General features: G+C 48.6%; 1 protein-coding gene across 5 annotated transcripts in view; it reads left to right on the forward strand.

Annotated features, from left to right (window-relative positions):
- GATAD2B (GATA zinc finger domain containing 2B) overlaps positions 1 to 14,561 on the forward strand; it is a 65,010-nt gene that overhangs the window by 36,866 nt on the left and 13,583 nt on the right. For 4 of the 5 annotated variants that reach the window (XM_081891477.1, XM_081891478.1, XM_081891475.1 and 1 more), the window contains exons 2-5: positions 3,675 to 4,004; positions 11,589 to 11,721; positions 12,327 to 12,458; positions 13,166 to 13,297. In XM_081891477.1, coding sequence (XP_081747603.1) covers positions 3,676 to 4,004; positions 11,589 to 11,721; positions 12,327 to 12,458; positions 13,166 to 13,297 — 726 coding nt within the window. In that variant the 5' untranslated portion in view covers position 3,675. The remainder of the gene's footprint in view (positions 1 to 3,674; positions 4,005 to 11,588; positions 11,722 to 12,326; positions 12,459 to 13,165; positions 13,298 to 14,561) is intronic. The other variant, XM_081891476.1, reaches the window with a different exon arrangement.

The following is a 14,561-nucleotide window of genomic DNA, read 5'->3' on the forward strand; positions in this document are numbered from 1 at the left end:
GAATTTTAGCTTGTGGGGCTGGTGTTAAGTACCCACATGCCAGTTTTGTGAGGCTATTTTTGTTAAAGGTATTGTTTCATTCTAACTCAGAGTGGTGGGTTTTTTAAAAAAAACAACTCCTTTTTTGTTAAGCTTTTTCTTTTTTAAAGAAGGCTTCTGTGTTGGAATTTTTTTGTCAAAAAGGCAACCTTATCAAAATGGAATCAATGAATTGGTTAGACAAGGAGGTGATTAATCAGCAGTGGAATGATTTAATCACCTGACAAGGACTGGTTTCTGAGACATACACTTAAGTGTGCGCGCACACACACAGAGTCTGCAATGCACATCTTCCCTCTAAACATGTCCCTGCATGCCTGACTGTCTTCTGGCTCCGGGCTTGTCCTCCAAAATGCGTTCCCAGCCAAACCTGCTCCGGAGGTGGGGGAGGTTTGCCTTCAGGGCTGTGATAAAAAGTTGTCTGAGGACAGATGAAAGCATGCCAACATATTGTTTATTGAGCCGGTTTTGCTGCTCGTGAAGATTTATACCCCACTTTTCTCACAGAGGCTCGGCGGCAGCTTTTGATGTGTCCTGGCGCTACCAGTCTGCTTACTGGACCAGGAACAAAGTTCTTCCGTTAATTCTCAGAGCCCTAAACAACTTGGGCACTGAGTGCCTTAAGGACAACCTGCTTCTGATAAGTCACTTATGGTGGTCCTCCGTTACCCTAAGGTTCTCTGGTCTATACCAGGGGCTGAGCCTTTAGTGTCATAGCTTTTAGCGTCCATCTCTCATAACACTAGAGTGGATGGCACATCCTGAATGATGCACGATTCGGGGCAGATAAAATACCTTCTTCACACAACGCATCACGGGAAGCAGTAATGGCCACCAACTTTGGCTTTAAAAGAGAATTGGACAAATTAATGGAGGAGAAGGCTTTCAGCAGCTACTAGCCATGACGGCGATGTTCTCCCTCCATCGTCAGAGGCAGTAGGCCTCTGAATACCAGTTGCTGGAAGCCACAAAAGGGGAGAGTTGTCCTGCTTTATGGTTTCGCACAGGCATCTGGTCGGCCACTGTGAAAACAGAATGTTGGACTGTATGGGGCACTGGCCTGGTTCAGCAGGACTCTAAGACTTGGGTTCTTATTAATCTCTTACTGCAGCAGAGCTGTGTCTCTTTGGTCTGGTTGCACTGAGTCATCCATGGAGCCCCCAAGATCAAAGGATGGCAGCCACAATGTGGGAAATCCTTCTATTCTCTGCCGAGGCTCAGTGTATTGTTTTTATTTCTCCCAGCCTTCCCCAGCCCCTCTGGATCTTGCTAGGCTCCCAGCTCCCATCATCAGCCCTGACCTCTGGCCATGCTGACTGTTGCTGGGACTAACAGGAGTTGTGAGTTCAGCAGCATCCAGAGGGTACCATGTTAAGCAAGACTCGGATCAAGAATGAGGATGTCCTGAGCTTCAGCAGAAGACCGCATAGAGTTTTCTGAGCCTATTCAGCAACATCAAATCATTAGGAATCTATTTTTTGATTGCATGTTATGTAATGCACTTGTAAATGATTGTCAAGTGAGAAACCTTCACTATAGAACACAAAGACGTGTGAAAAGTATACACTGAATCCCATCAACATTGGGAGCAAAAACGGGGAAGGGAGATGAGATAGAAAAATGGAGGGACAGGCACACTGCTCAGTTCTGGAGCACAGGATTTGTGTGGAGGAAGCCAAATTCATCCTCTGGCATCTCCATTGAAACAGACATTTCTGGGAAAGACCTCCAAACCCGAGACTGCTGGCAGCTCCCACCAATCAGAGGAGACGGTCTGATTCCCAAGCATCTTCATGTGTTCTGATTAGGGATGTAAGAACGAGGGTGATTTCTGTTTCCACCTGCCTTTGTCACATTCAGCATTGTTTCCATTCCACTGCAGTTCAGTTTCTGCTGAATATTATGTTACTTGCCTTGCTGTGCACTGTTTAACATACTTATTTAAGTAATTTATGGATTTAATGTCGTTAAGGACTTGTTTCCACATCTTTCTTATAAATGCTAGGGAAACACAGTATGAATGATGAGGAACTGCTCATTTATATATACTTTATGGGCTGAAAATGGCGAATACATGTTGCTGTTTGATGGATTTAATTTCTATTATGGGCATGGGATGAATAAGCAGGCACCAGCAATTTCTGTTTCCATTTTCGATGGACTTTTCTGACATCTCTAGTTCTGATACACTCATTATGAGTCTGCTACACTCCTGTCCTCGAAATCCTGTCTCAAATGTCACTGTCAAAGCAAGCTGCTTTTTAAAGCTACTCGTTTATCCACATCATATACAGCCACTCACAAAGCAATAAATGTCCGAACTCCCATTCCAGCCCAAGAGGAACCCAACAATTCTCTATAAAGGAAAACAGATAGTGTATCAGGACTAGCGTTCTTCTCAATAGCTTCCCAGGCATATGTAGCACCTTGGCTCGTCTATGGCAAACAAGAGGTTGCTTCCAGCAGAAGCTTCACTCATTTAGACTGCTGAGTGCCTAAAAAATATGTGGGCAAGTGATATAGTGAGAGATTTTTGTGGATTAGTGTCTTCTAAGGACTTGCAAGCAAGGCTGTCAAATGTCAGCACATGTCCGAAGAACTGTATTTTACTTTTTCTGAGGGGAGGGGGGAGAGGCCATTAGGGATGAGGGACAAATTCTGTTTGGTTTGCATTTAAAGGTGAAAGTACCTAAATTGCACTTTCTGAAACAATACGTGAATCAAAACAGCCATCTTGCAAAATTCACACCTCACTGAATTTTGCAACACAGTTCTCTGGGCAAGTGGGGTCACGTGTGCATAAAAATACACCTATCAGTGAAAATAATATACAGGCATGCATATTAGGGGAAGTTGCTTTGCAAACGTGTGTATTAGGCAAAGTTGCATCCAAAACTGTGTATACCGGGAGCGGCGCACGCTAGAATTCTGATCTGTTTTCGTGAAGGCAAATCACAAAGCAATGTGAAAATAACTGATCTAAGGATTAGAAATGAAAGAAACTTGAAAACTGCTAGTTTCCTTGAAAACTCCTCTCTCTTTATTCATTCATTTGCCTACCTTTATATCCTCCCTTTCTTCCAGTCCTAGAACCCAAGGCAGCTTGCATGTGGTTCTCAGGAGGTATCCCATCCAGGCACAGACCAGACCCAGGCCTGATTTGCTTCTGCAAAGCGGAAACCATGTGCCTTCAAACCATACCCATGCAAATGGCATTTTGCACGGTGGCCCAACAGATGCCTCTGGAAAGCCCGCAAGCAGGGTGTGGAGGCAGCAGCCCTCTAGGGTTTGGTTTGGTATTGTTCCCAGCAATGCGTATTGAGAGGTTGACTTATTTTGCACTTTGGGGGGCAGTGTTTTTAGCCATTGTGGCCAATAGCTACTGATTGGACTTTCCTTTTCTGTAATTTTTCCTAGGACAGGGCGTTGCCCTCTAGTTATTCTTGGGCTCCAACTCTTACTCATCCCCAAATAGCATGGCCGATGGTCAGGAGTGAAGGGAGCCGTAGTCCAACAACATCTGGAGGGCCACAGGTTCCCCATTCCTGGCTTTGGAGGTGTGATACTGAGTGTCACATCCTTGCCATCCTTGTTTCCCCCCTGACCGTATCCTCTGCTCTCCCTTACCATGGCAGGATGGACCGTATGACAGAGGACGCCTTGCGCCTGAATCTCTTGAAGCGGAGCCTGGACCAAGCCGACGAGCGGGATGACGTCCTGGCCAAGAGGCTGAAGATGGAAGGGCATGAGGCCATGGAGCGCCTCAAGATGCTGGCGCTGCTCAAGAGGAAGGACCTGGCAGGCATCGAGGTGCCCCATGAGCTGCCCGTCAAGCAGGACGGCCTGAAGGTCTATGAGGAGAAGCTGAATGGGAACATGAGGCCCCACACGGACAGCCGGTCTTCGGGGAGGCCGGGGAAGGAAAACATCAATGAGGAGCCAGTGGACATGAGCGCAAAGAGAAGGTAGGGAGCCCTTTTGTGTTTGCATGTATCTCTTCCTATATACATAAATAGGTAAGGCTGTCATCATGCAGCCCCGTTGGAGGATTTGTAGTGCCTTATCCTGGGTTTCCATGAAGAAAAACCAAAGAGACCAAGAAAATTGAGTTTAGTGGTTGCATGGGGTAGGAAAGGAAGCACTAGGGAGTTAATGTGGGGGGAATGGCAGGGGGTCTTGGTTGGTGAGTGGAGCAAGCCAGTGAATGAATGAATGAATGAATGAATGAATGAATGAATATCTATTCTACCTTTCATTCTACAGTCATAGGGCTCTGTACTGAAGATAAAATAAAAACTTCAGTACACTGAGTGGGGTGTAGCGGTCAGACAGTGTTGGACTAGGACCTGGGAGAGACCAGGGTTCAAACCCTCCACTCAGCCATGAAGCACACTGGGGTGACATTGGGCCAATTGATATCTCTTAGCCGAGCCTACTTTTCAGGGTTCTTGTGAGGACAAAACGAGGAGGGAGAAACCCACATATGCCATGTTGACCTCCTTGTGGAGGGGAGAGAGTGATACTAATGTAATAATGAGCAAATAATGGAAATGACAGCAACGTTTTTAAAAAAGCAGCACCATAAAATGACAGTACAGTTGGGGAAGAAATTCATCAAATCCATCCAAACCATACTACCCTCTCCCTCCAAATGTTTGGCAAAAGAGGTATGTGTTAACATGTCATCTAAAAAGAACAAAGCAGCAAGACATAACCCGGTATGGAGGGAGTTTCATATTTGTCATTAAGAAGGATAGGAGCACCCTTGGCTCAAGGATCTATTTATCTCCCCTTTTTGTTCTTGTCAATACCGTGCAACCGTGTGGAATGTCTTGAGACTGTGAACGTTACATGTCTGAAACTTTGGCAAGCCACTGCCAGCCTGTGTAAACAGCACTGAGCTCGATGGACGAATGTGGCAGATTCCCATGTTCCTAACTAGATGAGATTTTTTAATGATGCAAATAGAACTCATCACTTTAGAATAGCCATGCTTACAATAATCACGGTCTGCTTATTTAATATATTTGCTTTGCGTGCCCCTTCCTAGGCCTTTCCTTTTCCCAAAGGCAACGAGGGGAGTTGTTGCCAATCACATCCTGTTCAGTTTTTTTCTTCTTCAGAGGAACACAGTAATTGACAAAGCAGATGTGTTAATGGATCTGGGTCAGGCTTATTAATTTCAGTGGGACTACTCTGAGTAGAACTTATTTGTATAAGACCCAAGGGGCTTCCTCCAGAGACAGTATTTTGACACCCATCCTTTGTCAATTTCACCTGATTCCAATATGCTATGAAATGTCTCTCAAGTTGTGGTTTTTATATAATTCATTTCACGTGGTGTTCTCTTACACAGACGTGTGTGCGTGTGTGCGCGCACACATATCTCCAGCCCTACCGTTAATTACTTATTTATTTATTTATTTATTTATTTTTTATTTATTTTTATTTTATTGAGTAAATGTCTATGTCGCCCTTCGTCTGAAGATGACAGGGCAGTTTGCAATATAAAAACACAAAAATTCACAGCATAATAACAAACGAAAACAGTTAAAAAGGACATAGAACAGGCTGTCTCAGGCTGGGCAATAGCAGTGAGGTCCTGGGAGGCGACAGAGTCATGCCTCCTGTGTGGGCCACACACTTCACCCCTGAGCTGACGCTGTGCCCTCAGATGGAAGCTGACATAGGAAGCTGCCTCATACCGAGTCAGGCCCTTGGTCCATCTAGCACAATATTGTCTCCACTGACTGGCAGTGGCTCTCCGGGGTTTCAAGCAGGGGGCATTCCCGGCCCTACCTGGAGATGCTGGGAATTGAACGCACGACCTTCTGCACAAAAAGCTGGTGCTCCGTCACTGAGCTACAGCTCTTCCCTTCACCTCCCAACCATACCCTGGCTTAGTTCAGTCATGCTGCCGGTAACAGAGGAAGAGGCATTCCAGACGGTTTCTCCGTGCGAAAGGGGGGCATTGTCACCTTGTCCATTGCCTCAGGCGGCAAAAGGCCCTGGACTGGTCTGGCATCAGCATCCCTATGCCAGTTCTTCTTTAGCGAAATCTCAGCTGCTCTGGTATTTTGCTGGAAGTGTTTGCTCAAGTTGATTGCTTTGTTTTGAATGCTGTGCTCAGTGGGCATTGCACAAAAGCATGAGCCTTGCCTGCTGGATCAGGCCAATCACCCCTCTAGTCCAGCATCCTGTTCTCACACTGGCCAACCCAATTGCGAACTGTTGTTTTCCCAGCAGGCCGCACCCGTAGTCTCTTTGCCCCCAGTGCATGGGGACCTCACTACATCCTTCAATTTGCCCGCCCACCCCTGCCTTCATCACTGGTCCAGGGGGAGGGAACAGGTGTCAACCAGCCCCAAGGTTTGACTGACATGGGCTCCATCTCAAGATGTGAAATCCTGACTCACTCGCGCAGCTCAGAGGCGCAGTGCCAGCCGTGGGAGGGAGCAAAGCGTCTCTAAGGCAGGAAGCGCCACGGGTGCCACTCTGTTTGGCGGGTGGCAATGCTGATGGCGGCAGCCCAGGCTGCCTGCCTGCCATCTGCTCTTCCGCCCCTGCTCGCCGGTCATCACCATCCTCTTGTTCCCTTTACACTCGAACAGAAGGATCTTCCGGGGAGCTCGGGGTGCGGGGCTTCGTTAGCAGAAGGCTGTTACCGACTGCTCAGAGAAGACCCCCTAAGAACACCAGAATAGCCCTGCAGCTTAGAGGAGGCAAAGCATAGCCATTGTGGATGGTAGCCTCTTTCCTCCTTGAATTTACCGAGTCCTCTTTTAAAGGCATCCACCCGTAACCCCTCTCATCAGGCAAGAGGAGGAGGCAGGCAGAATTGGAAGAGCTGGACAGATCAGACCCAGGGGGACTGATCCACCGCAGAGGATCTTGCTCAGTTGTGTCTCTGTGTTAATCGGGGATTAGTGGGGTAGTCTTTATTTTCCACCCTAGGTAAAATAATGCCTGTAGCAACACTTCTGCATACGCAACCTTTCCCCAAGCCCCCACAGAAGTGGGGAGAGAAGTTCTGCAGTCTCTTTACACTAGGGGTGTGGAAATCTGTGCACTTCCAGAGGTTGTTAGATTCTGGCTGACAGCAGCTAGCATGGGCAGTGGTTAGGGCGGATGGAAGTTAAGAAGCAGGAGGGCAGGCGTTGCATTGATAAAGAACATAAGAAGAGCCCTGCAGGATCAGGCCAGTGGCCCATCTAGTCCAGCGCCCTGTTCTTGCAGTGGCCAGCCAGATCCCTGTGGGAAACCCCCAGGCAGGACCCCGAGCACGAGAGCACTCAGCCCTCCTGCATTTTCCAGGAACTGGGATTCAGGAGCACTGCGGCCTCTGGCCATGGAGACAGAGCACAGCCATTGTGGGTAGTAGCCATTGATAGCTTTCTCTTTCGTGAATTTGTCCAGTCCTCTTTTAAAGCCGTCCTGGTTGGCGGCCACCACTGTCTTCTGTGAGGGCAAGTTCATGGCTCAGCTAGGCACCATGTGAAGAAGTCGTAGTGGAAGGTTGCTTTCTGAACTCAACAATATGGTGCCCTCCAGGTCTGCCTGGAGTCCCATCATCCACGATGACCCCTTGGCTCATGCTGACTGCTGGGGCTGATGGGATCAGGGAGTCCAGCGTGCTCCAGAGAGCCACAGTTCTCCCACCTCCCTTGCAAATCCGTTGCTTTCTGTGAAAGGCCGAGGGTTACAGAGCAGGTTGGGATCTGTGTGAACCTATGGGTTCTGAAAATAGCCTTTTCAGGCACTCAGTCTCCTTTCAGAGTGGCATTTTCCCTCGCTTGAGATTGATTAAAGTTTAGCGTGCTTGACGCTTTGTTCCACCCGCCCCCCTCCTGAAGTGTGACATAAAGCCATCTGTGCTGGGGGAGAGCTGTGCAACGTTGGCCACACCAATCCCACTTTCCTATAGAGAGAGGGAGGGGGAAATCTAAGATCCCTGTCAAAGGAAGAAATAAATGCAAGGAGTTGGTTCCCTCCCCCCCCCCCGCCGCCCAAAAAAAGCTTCAACAAAAAAATGATGACTGAAAGGCTAAGGACCTGATTACAGTTTTCATAAACCACGAAGTGATTTCATGGCATGAAGTGAGTAGGCAAAGCTTATAACACAGATTGGGATTGAAGCAGGCCAAATCCTACTCAGAGTAAGACCGTTGATGGATTCTAGTTCATCATGGCCGTGATTTTGATGGGTCTAGTCTAGAGTAGGATTTAGTGGGATGCAATCCGTTATACCGAAACGTAATCCGCCTCATTGCTCGTGGAGCTTCAGTGTGCTTGAAGTTAATGTGTCCGTCTTCTGACTGTACAGAGCTCTGTGTGTGCACTGGTGTCCTCTTGCAGTTTCATACCTAAGGCACAGTGCATGCTAATGTCTTGAAGCCGAGGCCTGTTGCTCTTGTCAGGATCCTAAGAAGTGCAGCTCTCATCTAGAGGCTTACAAGAGCCCCTCAGGCTTCCATCCCTCATTGTGTCAGAGAAAAGTTTGAAAAGCATGGAGGGCATCATTTGGGCCTCATGGTGGCAGAGGTTTTGAAAATGTATGGCCTCTGTATCAGTTGGTAGAATATTGCACGGGGTTCCTTATAACATTCCCTTTGTACTAAGCCTCGAAAGCCACAACTTTTCTGTTTTTACACATTTGCAGCATTCCCAAGAGGACTAGATGCATGCTCCCACAGAATTCCCTCTTTAGTGGGAGCATGCATCTAGTCCTCTTGGGAGTGCTGCAAATGTGTAAAAACAGAAAAGTTGTGGCTTTCGAGGCTTAGTACAAAGGGAATATGTGGCCGTGTGCACATTACCCTTTACTCCTCGTCCACTGCTCTCCCACTGCTGGTTTCTGAAGCTGAGCACACATGACACGAGCCAAATGCCGTATGTATCCTGTACTCTCTTGAGAAGTCCTGTTGTTCGGTCTGCTTTCCCTCAAACCTGCTTCCATCCGATTTGAAAAAGTAACTCACCGTTAAGCTCGTGTGTCCATTTGAGACAGCCATTGAGCATGCTCAGATGACAGCTTCACTTAATAGGAGTTTTGGGAGGAGTTGCAGGCCTAGGGAAACAAATCAGGGAATGCACGTCAGGTGAAGGCACCTCTGTCGGCAGCCAGCTGTGTATGACAGTGTTAAAATGTGACTTGAAATGTGGGGGGGGGGCAGGGAGAGAATGATCTCCCTGTGTTTCGGTATTCTAATGTGTACATCGCCTGTGTGTCTGATGCTTAGTGCATGGGGGGATATGCATGTTCGCGAGCACGCTCTGTGCCCAGCCCTCCGTCTCTCCTTTAGCCCCATTCCTAGTTGTTCTGCTCCTCCCTTTCAACTGTTCCTCTCTAGTATTTGAGGCACACACACCCTCCCAGCCTTAATTTTACAAAAGCCCTAGTCGTGTGCACAAAATAAACTGTGCCAATAGCATAAATTTACACACAATGCCCATTGGTCAGCCAAAGTCAAGGGCAGAGACAATTTTCCTGTTACAACGCTGATTTTGGGAGGGGGGTTAGTTGCCAACAAAAAAAAAGCCCTATGTGATGTCATAAAGCATGGCAGCAGCGCTTGGTTACTGCTGGATGACATCGCCCCGTCTCCGAGTGACAGGAAGTGGCGGCCGCTGCTGGTTGCCCAGCGATTCCACTTCCAGGTCACTGTTTGACCCAGACCCTGCTTACAAATCCCTTCCTGAAAGGGAGAATCTTTCCAAGATTGCGATGAGTATGGAGTTCAGGTATATCCTCTTTCCTTGTGAAAACTCTGGGGCTTCTCTCATATCTCCCATTTTCTTTACTTTGCAGTCTCTGTAGTTTAAAATTTCTTGCCACACGCCCTTTCTGGCTTTTCATGGAGCATTCCCCTTAGAATCAGTCTTCCTCATTGCTCCCTGCCCCCGTTTTTGTTGTGCAGCTCCTTTGCAGGGACCAGAAATATTCGTGGTGCCTGGCTTGCTCATCTCCTAGAAAATCTAATTCCCTGCTTGAACCAAATTAATTGGCCAACTACATGTTAATTGAGGATTAGAAGTTGACCTCCTGTCAGTTAATTGGTGGGGTTAACAAGCAAACACCCCTGAATTCAGGACACACTGGCTTGTCTCCCTCTTGCACCAAGTTTTAATATAAAACAGGATCTTGAAAATGTGACTTTTTATTCCTGTTTGAATAAGAGTAGCAGCTAATTTTCCCTCTGGAAAGAGCCTGGCTTTCAAACAAATCCACAAGCGTCACTCTCCTACTCAGCTAGGCTAGCAATATGTGGAGTGACAGAAAGGAGCCATTTTTGGTCACACAGACGCACACACAGCTCTGATTGCCTGAAGGCAACACCGACTCGCCACAGGTGACTAGCTTAAATGACAGTTTGCAAGGCTGGTTTTCTTTCAGTGCAATGAAATCATGGGCAGCCAAAAATCAATGGGGCTCAGCTGGCAATAGTTTGGCTGCCTGATCCAGCCTTAGGGTTCTTCTCATGTTATTCATGGCTAAGGAATGGATTTCAGCCTTTCCCCCTGATTTGCTAGCTTTCTACATGCAACACAGGCTTCTGTGTTTTCTTATGGGGAAGGATAAAACACAGTGGAGCTCACATGGGGCCTGCAGTCTGGAACTGTACCAGCCCAATATGCCTCTGAATCACAGGTGGGGAAGGTGGCCGTTGAACTTTGGTCCTTACTGCAAACTTCCCACCATGGCATCTGTTTGGACACTATGAGAGTGGGACACTGGCCGAGATGGGCCCCTTTGGCCTGATCCCAGCAGCAGGGGTCTTCTTAACATTCTTAGAACCTGTTGTGATTCTGCACAATGTGCGCATGAAAGCTCTTGGCGTCAGAGAGTGTGTGGCGCCTCTGATGTATCCACTGAGAGCATCTCAAGGCTAGGAAGGATCCCCATCACGGGGCCACATTCACTGCACACACAGCCAGCATACCCATGTTGCTTTCTCGCTGTCAGATGTTTACAAATTCAGCCTTCTTAATCAGACCTTCATTCCACCCACCAATGCAATTCAGTATCCCAGTCAGTATTGCAGCAGAGAAGTGTAAGGAAATAGACACAGAAGAGAAGGCTATAGAGCCAATGATCTGTCCTGGGTAGAGATGAGCCCCAGTGTTTGCTGTCTCCTTGGCTTTCTGCATCAGGGTTGGGCAGCCTCGGGCCTGGAGAGGGGAAGAAAAGGTGGTCCCCAGGACTCTTCCGCAGCCACACACCTCTCCCTGTGCATTGCCCTGGGCCTTGCTTCATTCTCTTTGAATGTTTTTGCCCAGCTGGAATATCTCTTTGAACTCTGAAAAATTAAAACAGGGATGGAGAACTTGTGAGCCCTTCCAGGCATTGTCAGACTCCCAACTCCCAGCTGATGTTCGGCGTTAATAACATCTGAAGGGCCAAAGGGTCCCTTCCCTGTGTTACATACTGTGGGTCGCAGAGAGAGAGAGAGAGAGAGAGAGAGAGAGAGAGAGAGAGAGAGAGAGAGAGAGAGAGATGTGCAACTCAGCATCTTTCTCATAATTCCCCATCCTTTTCTTTTTAAATTCAGCAGTGACCAGGACAGGGGACGGCTCACCCCCTCGCCAGACATCATTGTCCTTTCTGATAATGAGGCCTCCAGTCCCCGTTCCAGTTCCCGCATGGAAGAGAGGCTCAAGGCTGCCAATCTGGAAATGTTCAAGGTAAGTGGCCCCTCAGCCCAAGGGACTGAGCACATCCTTAAGTTGCAAAAGAGTGTGTGCAAGCTCTCGGGCCACACAGATCGCTTCTTCAGGTGGCTGTTTGTTTCTCATTTTGAAGCTACCACAGCAAAGTGTCTTTGCAGGCCACATTCATGCAACAGATTTAAAGTGCAGTGACACTACTTTGAAATGGCTCCCCCGGCCCAAGAAGTCTGGGAGCTGTAGTTTGTTGAGGGTGCTGAGAGTCATTAGCAGGCCTTAACAAGAGCTACAATTCCCAGTTTCCTGAGAAGAGGGATTAATTGTTAAACCCCTCTGAGAATTGTAGCTGCGTGATTCCTGGCAGAACAGGGGATGTGTCCATTCTCCAAATGGACTGCAAATCCCATCATCCCTGACCATTGGCCATGCTGCCCGGGGCTGATGGGAGCTGGAGTCCAAGAACGCTGCTGAACTACAACTCCCATCGTCCCTGGCCGTTGATCGTGGTGGCCAAGGCTGAAGGGTGGTGCTTCCAAACCAAGCAGTCCTGTTTGATGGGTGTGGGCTGGCAGCCGAACTGCAAGTGTCTCTTAACCCTCCTTTCTCCCTCTCCTCCACCACAGGGCAAAGGCATTGAGGAGAGGCAGCAGCTCATCAAGCAGCTGCGGGACGAGCTGCGGCTGGAGGAGGCCCGGCTGGTGCTGCTGAAGAAGCTACGGCAGAGCCAGCTGCAGAAGGAGAACGTGGTGCAAAAGGTAAGGCTTGGGTGGGGCCATTCTGGCGAAACGCAGGAGGGCACCCAGGCTTCCCACCAGGGCACAACACCGCGCCTTGGAAATGTCAGCTGCCGCATTGGATCCGTCCGTCACCCTTTGCTCATTGGAGCAAGGAGACCGTGGGTGTGTGACGCCGATTTCCCTCTCTGTATATGGAGATTCTCAGAAGTGGCCAGGGACCATTGGGAACTGGTAGGGCAGAAGGCAGGGAGCCCAACAGCAGGTGGCACCAGAGAGCCGGTTGTAAACAGAGCCATCAAATTGTAATTTTGTTCCCCATCTTCCTCTCCTCCCTGCTGAGTTTGTAGAAGGTAGAATGGAGACTGGGGAGGAGGAAACAACCAAGAATACCCCCTGAGCTTGTTGTGAGGCTGAGATTGGGGGGGGGCAGTGCCCCATTTGCCCAAGCGGACTTGTCTCCACTGGCATCGCCAGTCCCTGCAATGCATGCTCTCCCACAGTCTCTCAGACCTGACTTACAGGGCATTCCAGGGGCCTATTAACTGGGCTGCCCCCCACCATTGCAAAGTGGGTGCACCTCCCCATTACTCCAGAAGTGTAAGTTTTATCTTTGCGTAAAGTGAACGTTGCTTCCAGTTTTGAGCCAACAAAACTCTGCTCCAGCGATGGAGAGCTTTAGAGCATCCCAATCACTCTAGTCTCCCTATTTTCTTTCTCTCCTCTAGACTCCAGTTGTCCAAAACGCAGCATCTATTGTCCAGCCATCTCCTGCCCATGTCGGACAGCAGGCTCTGTCCAAACTTCCCTCCCGGCCTGGAGCTCAAGGGGTTGAGCCCCAAAACCTCCGAACATTACAGGTAAGAGGCCTGCAACATGGCAGCGTGTCCCTTTCTGTGTCCCATCTCTTGAACACCTCTTACCTGGCTGTAAATGTGGACCTGGATATAAATGGAGGCGGTACCTCATTTGTTCCTGCCTCTTCTCTCATCTACCATGCCGTAGAGCAGCAAAGTGGATTTTTCCGTTTAGCACAGGGGCAACAAACCTCCATCCCATGAGTCTGATTGGGCCTCAACATGCCCACCTGCCCTAGAGCATCTGGTATAAGGGAGATAAAGGCAGAGCTTTTCCGGATTGACGGCTCCCCTCGTAAAGCAGTTCCCAGGAATTCGCAGACCCACTAAGAGCATGCCGGAGATAAAAGCATGAGCAGGGGAACTTGTGCTTGCTTAAAAGACAATATAATGCAAGGGGTAAAAGCATACATACATTTAAAATACTATATAGGCTGCAAATGATGAAAAACGTAAGATGCAAATTGGAATTAAAATCAAAGTGTCATCTTGCGAGAACTTTGAATCCGAGCAATTTGATTTCTAACTGTGCTGGCGGAGTCCATTGATTGACAGATGGTTGGCTCCGCCCACCTGTCAAACTTGATGAACTGGGGCGTGGGGGGATATAAAGGATCTGTCCTGCCAGCCAGATCCAAGTGCCCACCCCTACTTCATAGGTCTGTCCAGCTGCTTCCAAGAAATCCCCCCCTCCCTCCGGCATCATTGTCGCAGTTCCCAGAAGTCCATCAGAGCTGTGCTGACCTTTATTTTTCTGTGCAAACTCCACCAAGTTGGAAGAAAGGCCATGACCCTTTTTACTGGAATGGAAACCGTGCCAAGTCGCTCAGGAGCAGCACAGGGGCAGCTTTCCTGGGAAGTTATTTTTCTTCAAAAGTCAGTTTATGAAGACCTACCTGCGCCTCTGGCTGTCCCTGTAGAAAATGCCACAGTTCAAATCAGTAGCGCAGTTTTCATTTTCGGGAAAGGTTTTTAATGGAGTTTTGGCTCACGGCCCTGGCCTGGCATGGGGTTAGGGGGTTAGGGACCTATCCTGTGAGGAAAGGGGGAGCTGCTGTATACCTGAATCTCCCAAGTAAAGCTGGGAAAGAGCTACTGTCCGTCAGCGTCAACAACACTGAGCTGCATGGACTCAGGATAAGGCAGATTCCGATTTAAATCAGCCAGTTTTCCAATGAGGGCTAGAATAGTAGCTGTAGTTTGGATAGATGCACATGCTTTGCAGACAGGTCCCAAGTTCAAGCTGGGAGGGACCCCATCTTGAAAC

The sequence above is a fragment of the Podarcis melisellensis genome, assembly GCF_964234715.1.
Source record: "Podarcis melisellensis genome assembly, chromosome: 16".
Taxonomy (NCBI): Eukaryota; Metazoa; Chordata; class Lepidosauria; order Squamata; family Lacertidae; genus Podarcis; species Podarcis melisellensis.